Source organism: Cibotium barometz, chromosome 63, assembly GCF_041138505.1.
Source record: "Cibotium barometz isolate CiBa-2024 chromosome 63, ASM4113850v1, whole genome shotgun sequence".
Lineage (NCBI taxonomy): Eukaryota > Viridiplantae > Streptophyta > Polypodiopsida > Cyatheales > Cibotiaceae > Cibotium > Cibotium barometz.
This window is the reverse complement of record NC_141108.1, coordinates 26,412,243-26,435,478: the sequence shown is the minus strand read 5'-3', so window position 1 is coordinate 26,435,478 and position 23,236 is coordinate 26,412,243. Positions and strand designations below refer to the sequence as shown.

The window sequence follows — 23,236 nt, the reverse complement described above, 5'->3', positions numbered from 1 at the left end:
GTGTAGGTATCAACAACCTCCATAGAATCTTTGAAATCACCTACGTCTGAAAAGCCTTGCAGATGACATTGTGGGTGTGCCTCCACAGCTGGGAATGTGGCCCCCATCCCTTCACTCATAGCCATTTTACTAGAATCTTTATGCCCATAGGATGTAGCCAAACTGCTTGTCATCATAGCCTTCTCTCTAGTTTGATCTGGCCAATTTGATAAACCCATATCAGAAATTCCGCAACTTCCTTTGCTTCCCGAACTCTTGCCTTGTTTTAAGGCTTCACACCATTCCAACAAATCAAAGCCACCTGGTGGTGTTACAGCACCATTCTCTTGTTTGAAATGTATCCCCTGAGCTCCATCCATGCCTGATACCAATTGATGGAGTGCCGTAGCTGTGCCATTTGCATTTTTGTGAGGAGGAGGAGGAGGAGAAGAATGCTTTTCTTCATAGCTACCACCATTTTGATTCACTATAGAAAAAGATGTGGAAGGCTGAAGGCCTCTAGAATTTGGTACAGCTACTCCTGCTACCCCATTCATAGCATTACTGCGGATGCGTTCAAGTTCTCTAGCACGGCACTGATCGGTGTCATCACTGGATTCAGGTTCATCACATTCTGGTGAATACGTGGTCCCATTCCAATCTGCACTAGTATTGGGACTTGAGGAACGAGGAGAAACAAGAGGGGAAGTTTGAGGGGAAGAGCCTGCAAACACACGAGAATTCCCTACAGATGAACTCCCATCAACTGAGTAGCTGTTTGGAGAACGAATACCACTTCTGCTGCCCTGTGGTTCAAAAAAATGTTCACGTCAGAAATAGAAAAAAAGGCATACAAGTGATGACAATCTGAAAGTTACAGAGATATCACCCTGCTGATTGACAAAAGTTCAAGCCTCGTGAACAAGCTAATTACATGGCTCAACATAACTCACATCCTGCAAGTGTAGATTGGCAAGTCATGATGGTGTAATTCAGCTTTGGCATCGCCAAAGCCATCAAGCACCAAAAGGCCAGTCGGGGTTTTAGGAAAAGAGGAAAAGAGAGGGTGCGGGAATGATGAGAGCACATAAATGAAACACTATGCTTGTACATTCCACTTCTTATGCTAGAAGCAAAACAAAACTAGGCATGTTCAGTCGCCCAGATTATCATCTCACACTGAAAAATTTAATCAAAGGAAAAGAGATGCATGTGTGCATGTGTGCGTGTGAGCTTACAGAAAGCACGAAAAACCTAAAATTATGTAAATCAAGAGTGCAACCCTGAGAGAAAAGAACAATGGTCAATACCTCTTTGACCTCTCGATAGTGTACCAGGACTATGTGCTCATTAGTACTGAAAGCACACCAGAAAGAGCAAAAACATCTTAATGGAAGGTTGCTTAAAACTTGTCAAAGTGCATCATGCCAATAGAAACAAATGACTGCAACTCCATAGGTTAAGAGGCATACTCTAGCATCCAATAGCTCCGTCGCTGGAAGTTTTCGTTATCTTCACCATGTGCATAGTAGCAATGTAGAACTTCAACACTTCCTGCCTGAAGACCACAAATATACAAGTCTCCAATAAGTTTTGGATTTGACGAACCCAGGGAATACATAAGACTAAGAAATTTTACGTAGCATGTCCAGCATGGACGTTGACTGCCCATGTATAGACCCATTATCAACTCCCCAAGTACTAAACATGGCACTTTGCAAAATCGCCAACAAACTTGGAATGCCAGCTCACCTTCAACCTTTCGTGGGCCTCTCGAACAGTTTTCCCATCCTTCTTCTTTCGCCAATTGTGACCGTCTTTTCGAAAATACCTTAGAGCTTTACGATCAAAGAGAAACAGCGACCCACCTTACAAAAACAAAAGCAAAAAGGAAATGTATGCCAACAGGTTATAGTGTGCCTAAAGAAAGATCATCTCTCTCTCTCTCTCTCTCTCTCTCTCTCTCTCTCTCTCTCCAAGTAACCAAAGCACCAGTAAATGTCCAAGTCACTGGCCACCCCAAGGGGACATCTCTGGAGGACTCCAAAGGAAGACAGAGGCATTACGCATGCAATGAGCATCTCGCCAACCCTGTTCATCGATCCATGGAGAGCGTGGAAAGACATTATTCCAGAGCAACCTTTAGTCCTCAAGGTTTAAGGACATGGAATCTCAGTTGACTTTCTTGAAGAAAATGGTGTCTCTACAAACCACCACCATGTACATCACACCACTGCAGGTCGAGCAAGCGTGACCCCGCATAGGGATGCAAAGTCTATGGGACCACAAATGTATTGCATCTGGCCACTTGGAATTGTAATGATACACTGGTCAGATCCTTGACACAACCCTAAACCAGTTACAAGCAATCATGACAGCAGCCCTATGATAGATGATCTATAGGGTGGCCGTCATGATAGCAACCCTATAGATACAAGGAGGTGCTGCCCAAAACACAATTTGGGTATCAACATGTGTGGAATATAAAAAACTTGATGTCAAATGGGCCTATAGTCCTATGTAGACTTGTCCTCATCAATCCTGTTGCCAGAGGAGTCGCCATCTTCAGCTACATAAGAAAGATAGGGGGTGTCTATAGGCACTGGATGACTGAATTAAGTCTAAAGATTAAAGAATTTAGGTGGCTCCTCATTGAACAAGACATGTGGATCAAGCACTACGCATGGTTTTAGACAAGGGTCCAGGGATAAGATAGATGGTATGCATATTTTGCAAAGAGAGTGGAAAAAACTATCCACCTTTTCTAGAAATGCTACACACAGAGAGGGTGGCCGAGATAGATAGGATTTTAGTTCGTGGGTAGTGGATGTAAGGTCTATATAGACCACTCCCACGGATTATCTAGCCTAAAACCAAAACCCTAACAAGGTTTCATAGACCCGACATCGTACGCGTCGCATGACCACAACATATTGTGGCTAACGACTCACCACCTCTAAAACCCCCAATGTAGCATACCCTACGATTAAGCATTAACAAACAAGAGAAACACACAAAGACTCGGGCATCCAGCTCACCGCCCAACCACATAGCCATTCAAGCTCACCCCCGAGCACAATGGGATAGTAGCATGAGAGACATGGCTCCACGTGCAAAGGCCTTGGCGTCCCATACCGCCAGAACACACCCATCCGATGTAAGCATGGAGTAGTCTCAAGGCCTCGACTCCAAGTCTAAGGAGCTCTCTCTCAAACTAACTCATAAAGTCACTTATATAGGCCTCCTATAAACCAGGAGCCAAAATTGAATGGGAGAGAGATAATTAGGGTTAGGTTATTCATGTGGGAGACATACACAGAGAGAACAAGGGAGAGAGAGAGAGAGTTGTGGGGATAAGTCAACTCAAGCATTGAGTGTGTGACTCCCCTATCACACATGTATATTGCACTAGTACACATAGTGCACTTAGTACATTAAAAGTACTAAGTGTACTATGTACTATAACTTATGGGCTTGTACACACTATAAGGGTGGGCATTATGCCTTTACCCCAACAACCTCCCACTTAAAGGTAAAGTGCCCTTAAGTAAAGGAAAAGAAAAATCAGCATGTACATGATAATATACAAGGCCATATCAAGGCTGAAACTGGCCTCATCCAATGCCCATCAAGTGTCTGCAATGAGCAAACCGCTCCGGAGGCAAACTCTTTGTCAACAGATCAGCCGGGTTGTCATCCGTATGAATCTTAACAAGCTGAATTTGCTTGTTCTCTATCACCTCTCTGATGAAGTGATACTTCACATCCACATGCTTCGTCTTTGCATGAAAGACAGGGTTCTTTGCCAACTGGATGGCACTCTGACTATCACAATGCAACAATGGAATATCCCCTGTATATCCCAAATCAACCACTAACCGAGATAGCCATAATGCCTCCTTGCAAGCCTCTGTGTGGCTGCAATATACTCGGCCTCTGTAGTAGATAAGGCAGTGCACTTCTGCATCCTAGATATCCATGACACAGCACCTCCTGTGAATGTAAACACATAACCGGTAGTAGGCTTCCGGTTATCTGGATGACCGGCATAATCCGAATCCGTGTAACCATGCACTAATGCATCCTGTTTGCCAAAACAAATGCACATATCCTGTGTGCCCTTCAGGTATCTCATGACACCTTTCACTGCTTCCCAATGCTTCTTGCCAGGTTTGGCCATGTATCTAGAAACCACTCCCACTGCAAATGCAATGTCCGCCCTAGTAGCAACCATGGCATACATGAGACTGCCACAAGCTGAAGCATACGGAATCTTGGCCATATCAGCCCTGTCTCTATCTGACTGTGGGCTGTCCATAGCACTGAGTTTCACATATGGAGGCAAAGGAGTACTAGTCTTCTTCCCCCCATCCATATTGAACCTCTGCAAGACTTTGCCAATGTATTCCTTCTGAGACAAATACAACACATGCTGATTTCTGTCCCGAAGTATCCGCATACCCAAAATGTGATTTGCATCACCCAAATCCTTCATATCAAAGGTTTGATGCAGCCTCTGCTTCAAGGCATCCATCTCTTTACGAGATTTCCCGGCAATCAACATATCATCAACATACAAGATGAGGATCAATAGACTGCCATCCAAAGCTTTCTTGGTGTATAAGCAGTGATCTATGTCACTTCTCCTGAATTTCTGGGATTTCATGAATGTATCAAATTTATGATACCATTCTCTTGGTGCCTGTTTGAGCCCATAAAGACTCTTTTTCAGCTTGCATACAAGCTTCTCCTTTCCACTTACTGCATAACCCTCTGGCTGTTGCATATATATCTCCTCATGGAGATCACCGTGAAGAAAAGCAGTCTTCACATCCATCTGAATCAAGTCCAGATCATCATGCGCAACCAAAGCTAACACAGCTCTAAGTGTGGTCATTTTGACCACTGGAGAGAAGATCTCCTCAAAGTCCACACCATATTCCTGCTTGAAGCCCTTAGCCACTAACCCACTTGCATGGCAAAACCTTCTTGCCTGCAGGCAAAGGCACCAACTTCCATGTTCCATTTTTGTGCAGAGAATCCATCTCTGACTTCATGGCACGCTCCCAAAGAGCCTTGTCTGCCCTCTGTAAAGCCTCCTTATAACATGAGGGCTCCCCACAGTCAGTGAGCATCAAGTAGTCAACCCCTGGAACAAACCTGTCAGGGGCTCTGGAGGGTCTAGTGGACCTCCGTACCCAATGACCATCATTTGCAGGTTGCTGTCCAGCCTGCATATCACCCATTGGTGGCTCCTGTTCCATGCCATAAGGCTGAAAAATCATGCCCGGTATCTCCTCTAACTGTGGTATATCCATAGGGATATCTTCTGCCATCTCTGGCTGTCCATTTGGACCATTTTCAGCACCATTTAAGGGCTGGTTTTCCTGCTGTAATGGCTGATTTACAGCCCTTGGTTGTTGTCCATGATGTCCATCATCATCAAAGATGACTCTGCCAGGCTCCTGTTGCCTTGCAAGCTCCTTATACATGCATGTTTCATCAAAAATGACATCATTGCTGCGTATAATCTTTCTATTCACGGGATCCCAAAGTCTATACCCCATTTCACCTCTGTCACCATATCCTAGGAATATGCATTTGTGAGACTTAGGATCAAGTTTGGTGCGCATTTCCCTGCGTATGTGCACGTACGCAACGCAACCAAACACTCTCAAGTGCTTGTATGACGGAGGCTTCCCTGTCCATACTTCCTCTCGCACTTTTCCACCAAGCCTCGTGTTAGGTGACCTGTTTATAAGGTGAACGGCTGTCATAACAGCTTCAGCCCAAAAACCATGAGGTAATGCAGCATGTGACAACATAGAACGGACCTTCTCCTGTATGGTCCTGTTCATCCTCTCTGCTGTCCCGTTTTGTGGAGGATCATAAGGAGTAGAGAGCTCCCTCTTGATGCCTTTAGCATCACAAAAGTCCTGAAACTGTTTGGACATATACTCTCCACCATTGTCGGAACGCAAAGCCTTTAGTGTTTTGCCAGTTTGATTCTCAACATGAGCAACAAACTTCTCAAACACTGAGAATGTATCACTCTTCAAACGAAGAGGATAGACCCACACCTTGCGTGTGGCATCATCAATAAAAGACACAAAGTATTTTGCCCCTCCCAAAGAAAGCTGAGGCATTTCACATACATCTGTATGCACAAGCTCTAACTGAGCATCTTTCTGTCCAAGAGCTTTCTTGTGGAGGCACTGTAGTTGCCTACCATATATACAATGCTCACAAAACTGAAAACTTGAAAACTTTAGAGAAGGCAAGTAACCCAAACGAGACAATTGCTCCATTCCTTTGACACTCATGTGTCCCAACCGGCTATGCCACATAGAGATTTCCGGCAGCTCGGTTGCATTTACATTAGCATGGTGACAAACACCTGCATGCATGAAGTAAAGAGTGTCCACCTTAGAGCCTCTGGCAACAACCAGTGAGCCCTTACTAATTTTCCACTTTCCACGACCAAATGTGGTAACATAATCAGCATCATCAAGCTGTCCAGTAGAAAGCAGATTCTTCTTGATCTCAGGCACATGCCTGACATCATGGAGCATAAGCTGTGAGCCATCTGAAAACACAAGCCTCACATCACCTCTGCCAAGAATCTTGCATGCATGGTTATCACCCAAATAAACCACTCCTTCATTGCCAGCAGTATACCTGACAAACAAGTCTCTGCAACATGTGACATGAAAGGAGACACCTGAATCAATGATCCATGAGTGCATACCATGACCACCTGTAAGAAGTGAATGGGCATCAAGTGAAGACGTAAATAGGACCTCATCCTCACTGCCACCTGCATGTGACACATTGATTTCTTCAATCTTGACTCCACTTTTGCCCTTTGGCTTTACATCTTTGGCTTCATCTTTCTCTTTGTCTTTGCCTTTTCCCTTTTCCTTTTGATCATTTTTCCATTTGTAGCATTGCTTTTTAATGTGTCCCTTGCCACAGTAATTGCATTCCAAATCCTTTTTGGAGCGAGACTTGCTCCTTCCCCGTTCTTGGCTTTTACCCCTTTGCTGGGATCTCCCACGTAAAGAGTCTGACACAGATAACATGATAGTAGATCTTGCCAGCTCATCCATATCTTCCCACTCTTCAGCAATAAGAGAAGCGAGCATTACACCCCTTTCTTTGATAGGCTTGTGCTGCTTTTTCTGGAGCAACACATTATAGCACTGGGTTTGCCAAATATCATAGTTATGTGAGCCTTCAAGCTTCTTGATGTGAAGCAATGAAGAGCTCTCACCTGTGGTTGCCATAGCAATATGCAACCTGTCAATGCCTGACTCCCTGCAAAATGTGCAAACATTGCACCAAAAGCACACAAAGTGCTCACAGTTGTTCTCCCAAGCTTTATCTCCTACTGCGGAAGCACAAATGCAACTTTTCTCCCACTGTTTGTGATGAAATTACCAAAATCTGGTTGCTACAGATTTTGGACAGCACCTTAAATGTGCTCTGTTGCCCTTCCAAAGTACTGTACAGCAGTACCAAGTGCTCACCAATGATGTACCAAACCTGTACCGGCAAGTACAGCAGGTGAAATTGAACCTTTTCCTCACTCAAATCAGTGTACAGCCATGCCAAAACTTGCACAAAGCTGTGCCAAATCTGTACCAGCAGGTACAATAGCAATAAATGCTCTCCTGGCTGTCCAAATGAGTGAAAATCAAACTTTTACAGTCCCGAACACTGCATACAACAGTCCCGAACAGAAATTGGACAAAAATCCCTCGACTGCTAGCTGATTTCTGAGGATTCAAGGCATAAATGTCTTGCCTGCTGCTTTGCCAAGCTTAACGAGCATAAAATCTTGAGAAGCCCCTTGATTTAAGATCAATTGCTGATCATACATGGTACATTGACGCACATGAAGGCATCCAGAGTCTTCGCGATGCTTCCCCCTCGCCACATATACATCCAATACATGAAAGTCCCTTGATTTACAGGCACATTGAGTGCTTGTAAGGCATCAACACATTATCCACAACATCAAATGCGATCGCCTGCATGCAAATCAACCAAATCGGCACAAAAGCCCCTTGATTTGCACTGCAATTTGCTGCATTTTTGCCCGAATGTGCGATTTCTCACATCATACAGCATGTATGACTGCTTAATTGCACAATTACATCAAAAGCCCCAAATTTCGACATCCAATTTCCTGCAAATTGATCCTGATTGTGACCAATGTCACCCAATTTTGCCAATTTCGCTCAGAAATTGAGCAATTCGGCACCTGTATCTGCTCAATTGATGACTGTACTTGCTCAATTGCAAATCCCCAAAAAAAAAAATGAAGCAGAATACCTTGTAATTTCTGATTTTTTGTTGCAGAAAAAAAATGGGTGATGAATTTGGTGCTGCTCTGCAGAAATCTGATGCTGTTGGAGGGCTCTTCAGGCAATGTACAGAGTGTGAAGTTCCGCATGGAAATGAACGTCGACAACAAGGAAGAGTGGGCCGTGGGTTTCAGCAAGGCAGCCAGCCGGTACCCTCGTTTCACGACTTGCTCCAGCTGCAGCTTCAGCTACGCGTTGCTGGGCAGCCCTTGTCCACGTCACCTTCTCCTTTACGAGCGCGTTGAGGCGCCGGGTGGTGGAGGGTCGTGCTGGAGCTTTCGCGCACAACTCATCACCGGCGCTAGGTGCTGAGGAGCGAAGGGCCAGCGCTACACATCGCCACGCTGCCTTCGCCGGTTGTATTGACGCCCAGCCGACGACCAAAGCCTTCACCGTTGCACTCCGTGTCCGCCTGGCTGCTGTGATTCAGCGCACAAGTGGCTGCCCGCCACCTTCTCCTTCCGCCCACCTGCCTGCGCGACGACTGCTGCCTTGTGGTTCGCTTGGCTGCTGCGACCTTCTATGCCATCGCTCCCAGCTGCCTTCGCCGCCTCCGCCTGAAAGCCAGCCGACTAGACCTCCTCCGGCCTCACTCACTCACTCACTCACTGCACGCCTCGCAGAAATCTGATAGAGCCGTCCAGCAGTGAACTAATGGAGGCGGTGCCTAAAATGATGGCAAATCTACCGAGGCCGTTGTCCATCTCCGATTTGTCGCCGTCCCCAATGCATGGCTTTGATACCAGTTGAATGGGAGAGAGATAATTAGGGTTAGGTTATTCATGTGGGAGACATACACAGAGAGAACAAGGGAGAGAGAGAGAGAGTTGTGGGGATAAGTCAACTCAAGCATTGAGTGTGTGACTCCCCTATCACACATGTATATTGCACTAGTACACATAGTGCACTTAGTACATTAAAAGTACTAAGTGTACTATGTACTATAACTTATGGGCTTGTACACACTATAAGGGTGGGCATTATGCCTTTACCCCAACAAAAATAGCACGTCTCATAATAGCTACTTACTCCCACCTAAGATGCCTTACCCATAGGCTATGGTTAACCAAACCTGAAGGTCTTAACCCTGGTTAGCCTTTGTGTAACATGCAGCGGAAGTATTCGTATTGGAGGATCCTGTCACACAAATGCTCACACTGTCTTCTGTTTCCTCAGTTTCATGAGTTTAGCAATCCACTTTAATACTTCAAACTTTAGAGATATATGAGAGAGAGAGATGAGAACTGTACACCGTATGGGGTCCCAAATTACCCACTGAAGGGCCCCCTATCCCATTACCGAGATAGTATTTGCTTTATTATCTTTAAAGAGACTGACGGTGTGACTGACAATAAGCCAAACGCAAGACCTCTGAAGACCAAGTGTTGGGCTGAACTGTACATTGCTGTAGAAACACCAAAGATGTCCAATCTCGAGCCTATGCACTCTTCCCAATGGAATGAAGGAGGGATGCAAAGCTAGGGCTAAGAGAGGGGCTGTTTGGGACTGTTCTAGACTGAGTATGAATGCTATAAATGAATATGAATGCTGCGTTTTACCTTCACCAAGTGGCTAGAGCAAAACGATGATGAGATGAATGTTGGAAACTGTATGGTTGCTCAAAGTCCTCATTGCCAACAGACTCCACGTCGTTACTACTGGATGACTTCAAGGAGTTACTGCCCACTGACTCCATATAACTTCCATGCACATGAAACATGCTTGCTAACTTGGAGAAAAGCAGTGGCAAAAAGGTAACGGGTTACTGGTTGGAAAGAAATGAAAGGTTAGAGAAAGGATTTTAGGGTGGCTGAGAGGACTAAAGCGAAGTTTGCAGCTTTCAGAGACCAAGATCTTGGAGATGGTGTATGAAGATCTTGCACAATGTGTATGTATGAGCCAACAAGAAGGGAGAGGCTGAATTTAAAGGGGAACGAGTTTAAAAAAGCACATTTGCTTTAGTCTTGTGCTTTTTAAAAGCTCAAGCTTAAAAATAAGCCCCCTCTCGCTTTAGCACAAAAAAAAAGCTCACTTATGCTTTTCTTTTACTCACACTTTTTCCCGTTTTAACATTCATACCTCTTTTTGCTTTCCCTCTCACACGGCCCCCTACATCTCAATGTGCACATCTAGCCCCGTACGGCTCTCTTCTCTCCTCACAATCTTCCTATGCAACTGCCCAGCCCACATCCATTGCCCAGCCCGCTTGCCCGATGCTTGTAGCTGTACGCCCTCCAAGCTTACCGCCCACACTACCTAGTGCCTTGTCCATGCACAAGCCTTTGCGCATGCCCATATGCCGGGCTTCCATGCGGCCAAGGCTGGGCTCCGCTCAGTCCAATTTGTTGTCCCACACGGGGCCGGCCACTGCAACAATGTGCCCAACCCACACAAAGTCCTACGCACAAATCTTCCGCAAGCCTATACACACATGAGCTAGCACCCAAGCCCTTTACATGGCCTGTGTGTGCCCCGTCGGCAACGGACACCATGTATCCAGCCTACACAGTTGTGTACAGCCCAGACGCTTGGGTTTAGCCACTCATGTTTGCGTAATAAAAGCGGCTCATGGCGCAAAAAGAAACCTGAGCACATATAAGAGCCCACACGTTATGCACGCAACCGGGACTCAACTAAGACTTCACCCCCATACATCACTTCCACGACACACCACAAGGCTTGCGACTTTTCTCACGTCCTTCCCCTCCTCTCTACCATTCATCTCTACCATTGGGTGGTAAAAAGCATGGGCAAAGAGATGCCGAGACTCTAGCACCTTCTTTTCCCCTTTCATGGATTTTCTTGCCAAAAGCCACCTGCAAAAGCACTTTCTTGTGCACTTCCCACGTCGACCCAATGCCCATCAATCCCCCACATCCATGTGTTCTTTGCACATCAGATGTAGGCCATGATACCAATGCAAGGTCTATAAAGACCACACCCAAGGATTATCTGACCTAGAACCGAACCCGACATCATACGCATCGCATGACTGTGATAGATTGCGGCTAGCAACTCACCACCCAACCATAGGTTCAGTGCCTCATACCACCCCCAAGCCTAGGTGTAATTGCCACGCGAGCCTACTTGGTACCAATTGCCCCAACCTAGCGTCCCATACTCCTAGGCCAAACCACCCACCTCTTAACCTCTTGTGCCAATAAGTGACCCCAAGGTCACTTATATAGTAAGAACCCGACTATTATTGGCCCTTGCTTTATTTATTAGCTTTCCTACTTTATTTATAAGCTTTTAGCCATTATTAGCCAAAATTCCTCATGTGGATCCCTAGAGCCCTTGAGACCTTTGAAATATTTGCATCCTCAGATTCACATGTTCCCACTTGAATTCATCAACATATAGCCAGTGCATACAAATTGCTGCTTTCTCCACCTTGGATACAGGCTCATGGAAATTCACTATGGCACATTGACAAGCCTTCTCACTGGTGGAGGGTGTCTCTCAAAGATTTAGAAGTGTAAATCACCCCTCAAACAAAAAGTCTTCTTCTGGAGATGCCTCATTGGTGCTTTACCAGTTGGCAATTTTATTGAAAGACGTGAGATAGTCTGTCATCTTCTATGGTCTTGCCCCTATTCCCGTGCTCTTCTGGACAGATTGTCTAGACACCTTCGTCTCAGATTTTTGGGCAGATTTTTTAGCAAATTTTTTTGGGTGTTTGGCAACATTTCCCCCGCTTTGCTAGAATTTGATGCTTTCATTGCGTGGACTAGATTTTGGGCCCTATGGTCCATTTATCATGCAAGAAATCAGCTAATCTTTGCCACAGAAGATATTCCCTGTTTTGCTTTGTTCAGGAGATCCCTTCTTTTATCTCTTCAGGATTCTTTTGACCTTGGAGATCTTCCCTTGCACCAGCTACAAATGTTCTTTGATTGCTTTTAAATTTTAGCTACCTCGATGTTCGACAACTGGGCTTGTAAATTTCCTCATGTTTTTTGTATTTTGATTGTGGGTTTTCTCCACTTGGAGGTTTCCCACTAGTAGAATAAAGTACTACAAAAAAAAAGTGTATACATATACACACAAATATACGTACGTACATACGTAAGTATGCACACGTATATACGTATACATACGTACGTGTGTCTACGTATGTATACAGAGACGTACTCTTATATTTCTCGGATCAAAAACTATCATTGTACATCTTTGCAAAGTTTCAAGCGCTCTCTAAATTGGTTGGTTTATTCATCCGCACCGCATTATGATGATCCTCATTGAGACATGAGCCAACTTGAGGCACCAAATTCGCTAGAGAATGTCAAAGAAGACGAAGAGCAACTCTTACACAATCCTCAAAGGTTTTTACCCTACATTAATGATCACAAAATTAAGCACACTTTATCCTTAAGATTTGCAAACGTTTCCACCAAACTTTGCTTTAACTCATTTCATTCAATAGCGGCCAACCCTTCTTGGATTTCCATTTCTACAACGAAGTATAGGCCCTTATGTGCATCTACACCACGATATGGAGGAAAAATGGAGAGACGAAAGTGAGCCACTTCAATTCAAGATTGCACAAAGTCAAGCGTCATCTCCTCCTCCTCCCCAAAATAAATAGATTTAAGTTGAAAAGCAGGATAAGAGGGTTGCATAGGTTGAATGGGTGGTTGTTGGTAGAGTATTTGTCACAAATGAAATTGATTACTCATTTGTACCAGTATATAAGACATTTGATTCATGTAGGCCAAAAGATGCTCAAGAGACGAGAGCTCATGCTAGAGCTTCCCCTTGTGCACGCTAATCTCCCCCCGCACCCCCCCTCTCTCCTCACACATTTTTCCGCCAACACACCCATTCCGTCTTCACCCCCCCCCCTATGCCCCTCACACTTAGCTGGTGGGCGACACCAAGATCATGATGCCATCCATACTTCTTGGGAGACTACCAAGATGGAGCTCCTCAAGCTTCTCCCAGCTCCATCTTTTCATCTACTTCCACCTCAACTTCATAGCAAAAGTGGAGTCTATAGACATGTCCACTCAGAGGAGGTCATGCCAACAAGGGCCAAACAACACGCTAGCAAGGAATGGATACACCTCTCAGCTCACGTCTAAGCATAATTGGAGCGGCTCCGCCCTCGTACCGACTGCCACTATTCCCCATTGAAACCCACTCCAAAGATCAACCGTGCCATGGAGAGGTTGCCCATTGCACAACACCTTGTTTTTTAGCCATGGGGATCATGTCATGGAATGTTCGAGGGATGGGGATCATGTCATGGAATGTCCAGGTGACTGATACCAATGAAACATCTCGATCCCCATTAAACTCCCAAGCAGCTCTTGCAAGATTAATAAACATACAAACCAACATAGATATGGTGTCAGCAACTCACAACACAACCAAAGCTCCATCCAGAGCTACCACAACCATACGCTATGCCCAAAACCCGACGTCCCATAACACTGAAGCTCACCGGTCCAAGTGTGGTTGGAGCCATGGCCAAGGCCTCACTTGGGTCTTGACCCCCTAAGAAGTCCTCCCTCGCTGGGATGTGGAATTCTGAGCCAATAACTCACTTATACAAGGCTTGTGCTCATAATAAAGAAGGAAAGCAAACTTACCAATACATAAAGCTAATTACAGCTTTTCACAGTGCTTCATGTTTCAACCTGTCAGTAAAAATCATGGATACTACAAAGTTGACATATAAACTGTTAGAATATGCAGCGGAGATGAAGACAAGATCTGAAAACACAAGAGCAAGTGCACTGCAGAAAAAACACAGCGACAGAGAGAGAGAGAGAGAGAGAGAGAGAGAGAGAGAGAGAGAGAGAGGCATATAACTCTGCTATATACACAAGAAAATCCCGAATACCGGAATACAATGAGTGGGGGGCCAAGGGGGCATTTTATATGGCCCCTATCAACCAATCGGCCAGTAGAAAAACAACCGACAAGAGCAACATGTGCCCACGATTGCTCAGGTGCAGTCGGCCAGGTCAGAGCAATTAGTCCAGCAGTCGGCCAGCATACAAAGGTAGCCGTCATGCACAAGACAACCTCCCACACCAGAAAAAATAGGGAAAAATATGGAGTGGGGAAAAATGAGAAAACACCTAAATCGGGCGGGCGCACCCACAACAAAGGCCTTGGTGTAAATATACAGACAAGAGATGACAACTAACACCCCCTCTCAGCTCCTGGATGTGGAACCAACCCCAGTGAGCTGGAGTGCCGCCGGAGCATAGCCTAAGGTAGAGACTTCGTGAAGAGGTCTGCCACATTGTCCTCCGTCGAACGAAATTGTAGCAAGATGTCATCAGCAAAGATCTTTTCACGAACAAAATGCCTCTGGAGGACCTTGGGGTCCACCAGTGGAAACCCAATCCTGCCAAGTAACCTCTACAACCTTACCACCTTGTAAGCAACACCACAAGCAACCCAGTACTTTGCCTCTGTCGACAACAAGGCAATATATGGCTGCCTCTTACTACTTCATGAAACTGCTCATGTCCAAGGGAAAAACTGTAGCCTGATGTCAAGGTCCTCGTGTTTGGCTCTCCTCCCCAATTTGAGTCACTCCAACCGTGGAGTCTGACTCCATCTATCAATCCCCCTCCTGTGTAAAAGAGTCCAAGATCCTTTGCATGCCGCAGAAACCACAAGATACCCAATCTTGCCTCCCAAAGAGTCCTCTGCAAACATGAGCTCAACAGCCTCATCAAGAAGCTCCCGTCCAATCTGGTATGCATCAACCAAATCAATGAACCATTCCGCTTCCCAGTCAAGGAGGCATCATACTGCTCACAAGGATCAACAACTGTTACGGTGGGATGCCAAGTCCTAGAAACCTACTGAAGACCACTCAAGGCCTTCGAAAACATGTAAACCACCCCCTCTGAATCCGGAACCACAAAGCTTGGAGAATGTGCAACATCCACCTCCTTCTCCAAGTAATCAACTGTCACCTACCTGGCCTTCCGATAGGTCCCCGTGGAAAGAACTTCCTCAACTACAAGAGTTTCTTTATCCCGAATGCTACATCAGAGCATAAGTTACCTGTAAAGTTTCCTCTGACTGACTGACAAACACAAGAACTACCAACATCTGTACTGGAAAGTTCCTGCCAACTGCTGCCATCAACTGGCAAGCCATCCACCATCTGGTCCGAGAAAGCCTGCACCTACAGCGTATTCACACTTAAGTGGCCATTACCAGGCTGCCACTCATCACAAAACTGAGGACTTGGGAGAGAGAGTGTTGAAAGTGTTGGGGTAAAAGCGTTATGCCCACCCTTATAGTGTGTACAAGCCCATAAGTTATAGTACATAGTACACTTAGTACTTTTAATGTACTAAGTGCACTATGTGTACTAGTGCAATATACATGTGTGATAGGGGAGTCACACACTCATGCTTTTCATGAGTTGACTTATCCCCACAACTCTCTCTCTCTCTCTCTCCCTTGCTTCTCTGTGTATGTCTCCCATGAATGAACTCTAAACCCTAATTACAGGTTTGTTCCAGGGGTTGACTACTTGATGCTAACTGACTGTGGGGAGCCCTCATGTTACAAAGAGGCTTTACAGAGGGCAGACAAGGCTCTATGGGAGCGTGCCATGAAGTCAGAGATGGATTCTCTGCATAAAAATGGAACTTGGAAGTTGGTGCCTTTGCCTGCAGGCAAGAAGGTTTTGCCATGCAAGTGGGTATACAGGCTCAAAGTTGCATCAGATGCAAAGCCAAGATACAAAGCCAGATTAGTGGCTAAGGGCTTCAAGCAGGAATATGGTGTGGACTTTGATGAGATCTTCTCTCCAGTGGTCAAAATGACCACACTTAGAGCTGTGTTGGCTTTGGTTGCGCATGATGATCTGGACTTGATTCAGATGGATGTGAAGACTGCTTTTCTTCACGGTGATCTCCATGAGGAGATATATATGCAGCAACCAGAGGGTTATGCAGTGAGTGGAAAGGAGAAGCTTGTATGCAAGCTGAAAAAGAGTCTTTATGGGCTAAAACAGGCACCACGAGAATGGTATCATAAATTTGATACATTCATGAAATCACAGAAATTCAGGAGAAGTGACATAGATCACTGCTTGTACACCAAGAAAGCTTTGGATGGCAGTCTCTTGATTCTCATTTTGTATGTTGATGATATGTTGATTGCCGGGAAATCTCGTAAAGAGATGGATGCTTTGAAGCAGAGGCTGCATCAAACCTTTGATATGAAGGATTTGGGTGATGCTAATCACATCTTGGGTATGCGGATACTTCGGGACAGAAATCAGCATGTGTTGTATTTGTCTCAGAAGGAATACATTGGCAAAGTCTTGCAGAGGTTCAATATGGACGGGGGGAAGAAAGCTAGTACTCCTTTGCCTCCATATGTGAAACTCAGTGCTATGGACAGCCCACAGTCGGATAGTGACAGGGCTGATATGTCCAAGATTCCGTATGCTTCAGCTTGTGGCAGTCTCATGTATGCCATGGTTGCTACTAGGCCGGACATTGCATTTGCAGTGGGAGTGGTTTCTAGATACATGGCCAACCCTGGCAAGAAGCATTGGGAAGCAGTGAAAGGTGTCATGAGATACCTGAAGGGCACACAGGATTTGTGCATTTGCTTTGGCAAACAGGATGCATTAGTGCATGGTTACACGGATTCGGATTATGCCGGTCATCCAGATAACCGGAAGTCTACTACCGGTTATGTGTTTACATTCACAGGAGGTGCTGTGTCATGGATATCCAGGATGCAGAAGTGCACTGCCTTATCTACTACAGAGGCCGAGTATATTGCAGCCACAGAGGCTTGCAAGGAGGCATTATGGCTATCTCGGTTAGTGGTTGATTTGGGATATACAGGGGATATTCCATTGTTGCATTGTGACAGTCAGAGTGCCATCCAGTTGGCAAAGAACCCTGTCTTTCATGCAAAGACGAAGCATGTGGATGTGAAGTATCACTTCATCAGAGAGGTGATAGAGAACAAGCAAATTCAGCTTGTTAAGATTCACACGGATGACAACCCGGCTGATCTGTTGACGAAGAGTTTGCCTCCGGAGCGGTTTGCTCATTGCAGACACTTGATGGGCATTGGATGAGGCCATTTTCAGCCTTGATATGGCCTTGTATATTATCATGTACATGCTGATTTTTTCTTTTCCTTTACTTAAGGGCACTTTGCCTTTAAGTGGGAGGTTGTTGGGGTAAAGGCGTTATGCCCACCCTTATAGTGTGTACAAGCCCATAAGTTATAGTACATAGTACACTTAGTACTTTTAATGTACTAAGTGCACTATGTGTACTAGTGCAATATACATGTGTGATAGGGGAGTCACACACTCATGCTTTTCATGAGTTGACTTATCCCCACAACTCTCTCTCTCTCTCTCTCCCTTGCTTCTCTGTGTATGTCTCCCATGAATGAACTCTAAACCCTAATTACAGGTTTCTCCCCATCAGAAAGTTTGTAAACTCCATTCTCCACTCCGCCTTCCCATACTACCTGGCCTGTTGCCTTGTCCCGGAGAGTAACAAAATGCTCTTCAAACTCCACCCGTATGCCAGTCTTGCAAACCTGATGCACTGACAACAGATGAAAACCAAGTGATGGAACATACAACACCTGGGAGGAATGCTTCCTCCCCTCTGCTATCGGGAACTATCTCCAACCTACCCTCACTGTGAACTGGGATAGTGGATCCCTAGTAAGAATGTGACCAAATACCTGCAGAGATCTGTAAAGCCGAACGGGAAGGAGTCATGTGCTTGGAAGCACCACTGTCTAGAATCCACTCCCTAGTATCCGTGGCAGAGAGTCCACCAAACAGATTCCATCATTACCTTCCATATGCCGTAGTTGTTCCCGTCCAACCGACGTTCCACTGGAAACGTAGGGAGTGTCGAATCTTCACGTGCTTTTCAGCCATCTCAAGTAAATCTGCCATTGCGGGGGTGTAACTGAAAAGGGTGGGTGCGTGGGAAAAATGAAGAACTAAACCTGCAAGTGGCTGTCCAGCAAATCAGCCTGCCGCCTTCCTCTTGCTTCTCCTCTTCCCGTACGGTCCAAAACAGTCCACCAATCAGCAACAAAACAGCCCCCCTCTTGCTCACACAGTTCCCAAGATCTTCCAAGAGCCTAGAGCTCTAATACCATGTCAGAATATGCAGCAGAGATGAAGACAAGATCTGAAAGAGTCGGCCAGTAGAAAAACAAATGACAGGAGCAACATGTGTCACGACTTGCTAAGGTGCAGTCGGCTAGCATACAAAGGTAGCCGACATGCACAAGACAACCTCCCACACCAGAAAAAACGGGGAAAAATATGGAGAGTGGAAAAAAATGAGAAAACACCTAAATCGGGCGGGCACACCCACAACAGAGGCCCTGGTGTAAATATACAAACAGGAGATGATTGCTAACATAAACCACATGCACTCAAAAGAGCTCTCAGCAAGCAAAAACCAAGCCTAAAAGTACTCCATATGTCATCAATTTCAGTAGCCAAGAACAAACCAATGGACAAAAGTTGGGTGGACAGGGAAATTAGCTATGCAATCATGTGTCTTTCTTCAGTGGCATCTGCATTTTTCCTTAGTGAAAAACGTTAAAAACTTGACATATCTTTTAGGTACAATGATTGTCGATTGAGAAGTTCTATGCTTGTACTATTTCTCTAGCCTATTCCTTGTCCCTACATGCTGCACGTGCCTTGTCCTAGATGCTGCACATATAAAGCCCATCTTTATCTTTCTTGAGATGATTACCCTTTCAAATATTATAACTTTATATTGACCCCTTAAGAGGACCACAACAGAATCTGGCTGTACCACCACCACCACCACCAGTATTACGACTTTATCAAAGGCACCAAGCTCTTGATAACTGAAGAGCTCAAACCAATGCAACTAAACCAAAAGGGAAGGGAATTGGAAAAGATAAGAGTAGCATGCAAGGCAGGCAAATGGGCAGGTCCTCCGTGAAGAAAGGGTGCTCATCCAAGAATTCCGTACTGCTCAACCAACTATACCTAAGTACACCACCACCAACACTATTTTCACTTTATCAAAGGCACTAAGCTCTTGATAACTGAAGAGCTCAAACCAATGCAACTAAACCAAAAGGGAAGGGAATTGGAAAAGGTAAGAGCAGCATGCAAGGCAGGCAAATGTGCGGTCCTCCGTGATTGAAGGGCGCTCATCCAAGAATTCCGTACTACTCAACCAACTATACCTGAGTAGAGCTACCTAGTCTCCATCTGTGGCTTTTTGGTTAGTGGAAGCCTTGATCAATTTTTGTTTTGCCATGGACCCTCAGTCCTTAGCTGATATGTATGCATCTGTAGTTGCTTTGTACCACTCCCATATGTCATAGTTGGCCTCCGTGGACGTTAAAATAACTCTCTCTCTCTCTCTCTCTCTCTCTCTCTCTCTCTCTCTCTCTCTCTCTCTATATATATATATATATATATATATATATATATATATATATATATATATATATATATATATGAGCACACACACATTGTCATCATATAGCATCACATGGATACTTTAGCTTAAGCAGCTAGTTTCATTCAGTTTTTTCTTTTCCATGGTTCAAATGGACGGTCCTCCATCAAGGAAGGGCGCTCATCCAAGAATTCCATACTACTCGACCAACTATACCTGAGAAGAGCTAGCTGGTCTCCATCTGTGGCATTTTGGTCAGTAGAAGCCTTGATCAAATTTTTGTTTTGCCATGGACCCTCAGTCCTTAACTGACATGTTTGCATCTGTAGTTGCTTTGTGCCAATCCGATAGGTCAATTTGGCCTACCGTGCATGTTAATATAACTTTCTAAATTTCTCTCTCTCTCTCTCATTGAGCAGTGAGCACACATTGTCATCATATAGCATCACATGGACACTTAGCTAGTTTCGTTCAGTTTTTTCTTTTGCATGGTCCAAATTCATCATGGGTACATTGTACTACCTTTCTGGTCTCATAGGCCTTCTGGGTCTCTCTCTCTCTCTCTCTCTCTCTCTCTCTCTCTCTCTCTCAAAATGAGGCTTCTTTTGTTTTGAACACTTTGATCCAAGTAGATCCACAATCTTGATTGATGACTGTGTTTTTACACACTTCAACAACATGCAAAGCACATACAGCCACTAAGGAAAATCTGTTAACCAGCAAACTAACACAAAAGGTTGAAGTCAACACTGACTTTGTGGTTTATGAGGGGGATCTGGTGTGAGCTTGAACTTGCGGTAATTGCGTAAAATCTCACAAACTTCTGTAGGTCGAAGCCATCGGTGCTGTGCCTCCTGGAGTATCAGACATAAAGCAGCTTCTGCCCAGAACACAACAAAGCATTAAATTACTTGATAAGTTATACATCACCACAGGGCAGAGAAAAAAAAGCTTTCATCAATGTATCCTTGTCCACAGCAAACAAAACACTCACGACAGTATCACTCGACACACAAACACACCACTATAGATACTCAGAAACATCTAGACACACTTAAATAAACTTAATCAAAAAAACCAAAGGTAACATGCTGCTGAGAAGACCCCATTTAATAAATCCAAAAACATAGAGCTGGCCGCACGTACACAATCACGAGTATTGCAATCAATAGACTTGACATAAACACCCAAGCTTGAGGTATCAATTAAGACCCAATTATTCCGCACTCAAATCAGGTGTTTTGCAGTATATATCTACAACGGGTTTTCGAAAACAACCTATATTACATACTTGGTGCCAATTGGCTATGGGCTCTCTATGCCTATGGGTCATGAAAGGTGTGCACTAGTTACATAGTAATCCTTTAAAAGCAGGGTTATTAATGGGACCCGGGGTGTGCACATAATTGGTGTTGAGCAAACACTGTGTGGGCTAGTAAAGGCGGACCAAACCCATCGTGCTTGATGGGTGTGTCGTATGAGACACATCCAGCAGTCATCCACGGCAAGGTGGTCTTTTCATACTCAAGTGTATTCACCCAATCTAGCTCAGGGAACTCTGAAACTGTTGAGCCTATGGTTAGGTTGGTGAGTCCACCTGTGTTCTTCATATGTATGTATGGGTGTTCTGGATGCATGTTGATGGTGGATGGTTGCACAAGGGTAAAACATCATAAGCTTATAATAACCACATTATGCAAACATTTACTGTCCATCTAAACCCCTGCCACACAAAGCCATCCTTCTTCCCTCAAATATTAATTCCTAAATAAAAAGCTCCAAGTTTTCAGACAACGGATAACTAAACAAAATGGTTTGACAAGGCTGAATACATCTTCTTCTTCTTTGTGTCTGTGTGTGTGTGTGTGTGTGTGTGTGTGTTGGGGGGGACCGGGGGAGTGGGGAGGGCGGGGGGCGCTAGGGCTCTAGCCCAGGTGGGCTTGCTGAATAAGTCGATTTTTTAGCTAAATTTTATCTAAAAATCTTGCCTTAACAATATTCTGTTTTTTCTTTTAATAGCCTCTTACCATGCTAAGGAGTTCTTTTGAGGTTCCAAATTTATATGGGCTACATGATTGAATTAAGATTTCTTAGACCTCGTTTCAGATCATTTTGGCCAGTTTTTATAGCTCAAAAGGCTAGCCAAAAACAATCTGAATCATACAACATAAAAGCTTCCTCCGGGAAAACATTTGGGTGATCTTTTGGGGGTCTCAAAATTGACTTCAAAATATACGTTTTTCCGGTCAAAATGCACGATAATAAACAGCTTCAAGGTGCTCACCAGGCTGGTTCGGAAGCCCTCCATAGCGGCGATGATCCATCTTTTAGCTATAACATGTACGCATAAGCAGGTGCCAGCTTGAAAACCCCTAAAGTCAGCAAGTAAATCGGAGGAGATAATCAGGGCTTACAATGCAATAAGTAGGGTTCACAGACCAGCAATTCGGGTTTTCTGTGCAGCAACTAGGGTTTCGCAGTACAACAACTAGCTACGAGGTGCAGAAATCAGGATTTTGAAGCACACACTGTAGATCGCACGGTGGAGAGAGTTTAAGGCGAACAAGGCGACTGGTGGGTGTTAAGGGACAGAGAAGGGAGGAAAAACAAGCACACAGAGTCTGTACAGCAGGGAAACAATGATGCAGGTGCAATTAAGGTTGAGGGAAAGCTAAGCACTGGATCGAGGAAAAGCAAAGATTGAATTTGGGAATTGGGAAGATGGGGTTTTCACAAGAAAAAGCTCCATCAAGGCCTATGTAACATAGGGCTAAGGGGGGGCATTTTTTAACCCCCTTGCTAGGTTGGAGAGGGGATGTATTGATCTAGGTAGAAATGTTCAAGATAATGTTTTTACTTTCTTTTCTTTTCTTTTCTTTTCTTTTGCAAGATAATGTTTTTACATTCTTCCACATGGTACTGTGACTACTACCCATAGCTTTCATCCTAGAGTACATCCTAAGCCAATTCATGTTATCATGATTCATGGGGAAGTGCTAGCTTCAGAGGCCACATTTTCCAGAGTGACTTATTTCCTTCTACCTCTTGGACCGTTGTAGCCTTGTCTGTTCACTCCTTAACACATCCTACCCGCCCATCTTCGCCCATCCAACCCCCCCGCTCATTCGATATCAAATAGAGGGTCCTCATCTTGTAACATTGGTGGGCACGCTATGGATATCAAGATCTTGTATACTCTTCATTCAAGTGAGCTATAACTAACTCATGCACTAATCACAAATTTACAAGCCATGGACATAGACAATCATATGTTAAAAAATAAGTTAAGAATCTCAATTGTCATTAACTGTATGATGAGATCCCAATATACTTAATCCTAAATCTATACATGTTTGTTCGTTGCCAACACAATAGCCTTGGGGGAAATGCTTCGATCGGCTCCTCGCATAAATTATCATGCCTAAAAGTATGCAGCCACAAGTTTGTGTTTGTTTA

General features: G+C 44.7%; 1 protein-coding gene across 2 annotated transcripts in view; it reads right to left on the bottom strand.

Moving 5' to 3' along the window:
• The window catches only part of LOC147603887 (calmodulin-binding transcription activator 3-like), a 30,716-nt gene extending 7,783 nt beyond the window's left edge, over positions 1-22,933 (bottom strand). The window contains exons 1-6 of one of the 2 annotated variants that reach the window (XM_086795960.1): positions 22,065-22,933; positions 20,535-20,660; positions 1,732-1,847; positions 1,452-1,537; positions 1,290-1,335; positions 45-785 (exon numbers count right to left, since the gene is read on the bottom strand). In XM_086795960.1, coding sequence (XP_086652086.1) covers positions 45-785; positions 1,290-1,335; positions 1,452-1,537; positions 1,732-1,847; positions 20,535-20,660; positions 22,065-22,104 — 1,155 coding nt within the window. In that variant the 5' untranslated portion in view covers positions 22,105-22,933. The remainder of the gene's footprint in view (positions 1-44; positions 786-1,289; positions 1,336-1,451; positions 1,538-1,731; positions 1,848-20,534; positions 20,661-22,064) is intronic. The other variant, XM_086795961.1, reaches the window with a different exon arrangement.
• Positions 22,934-23,236: the final 303 nt, after the last annotated feature.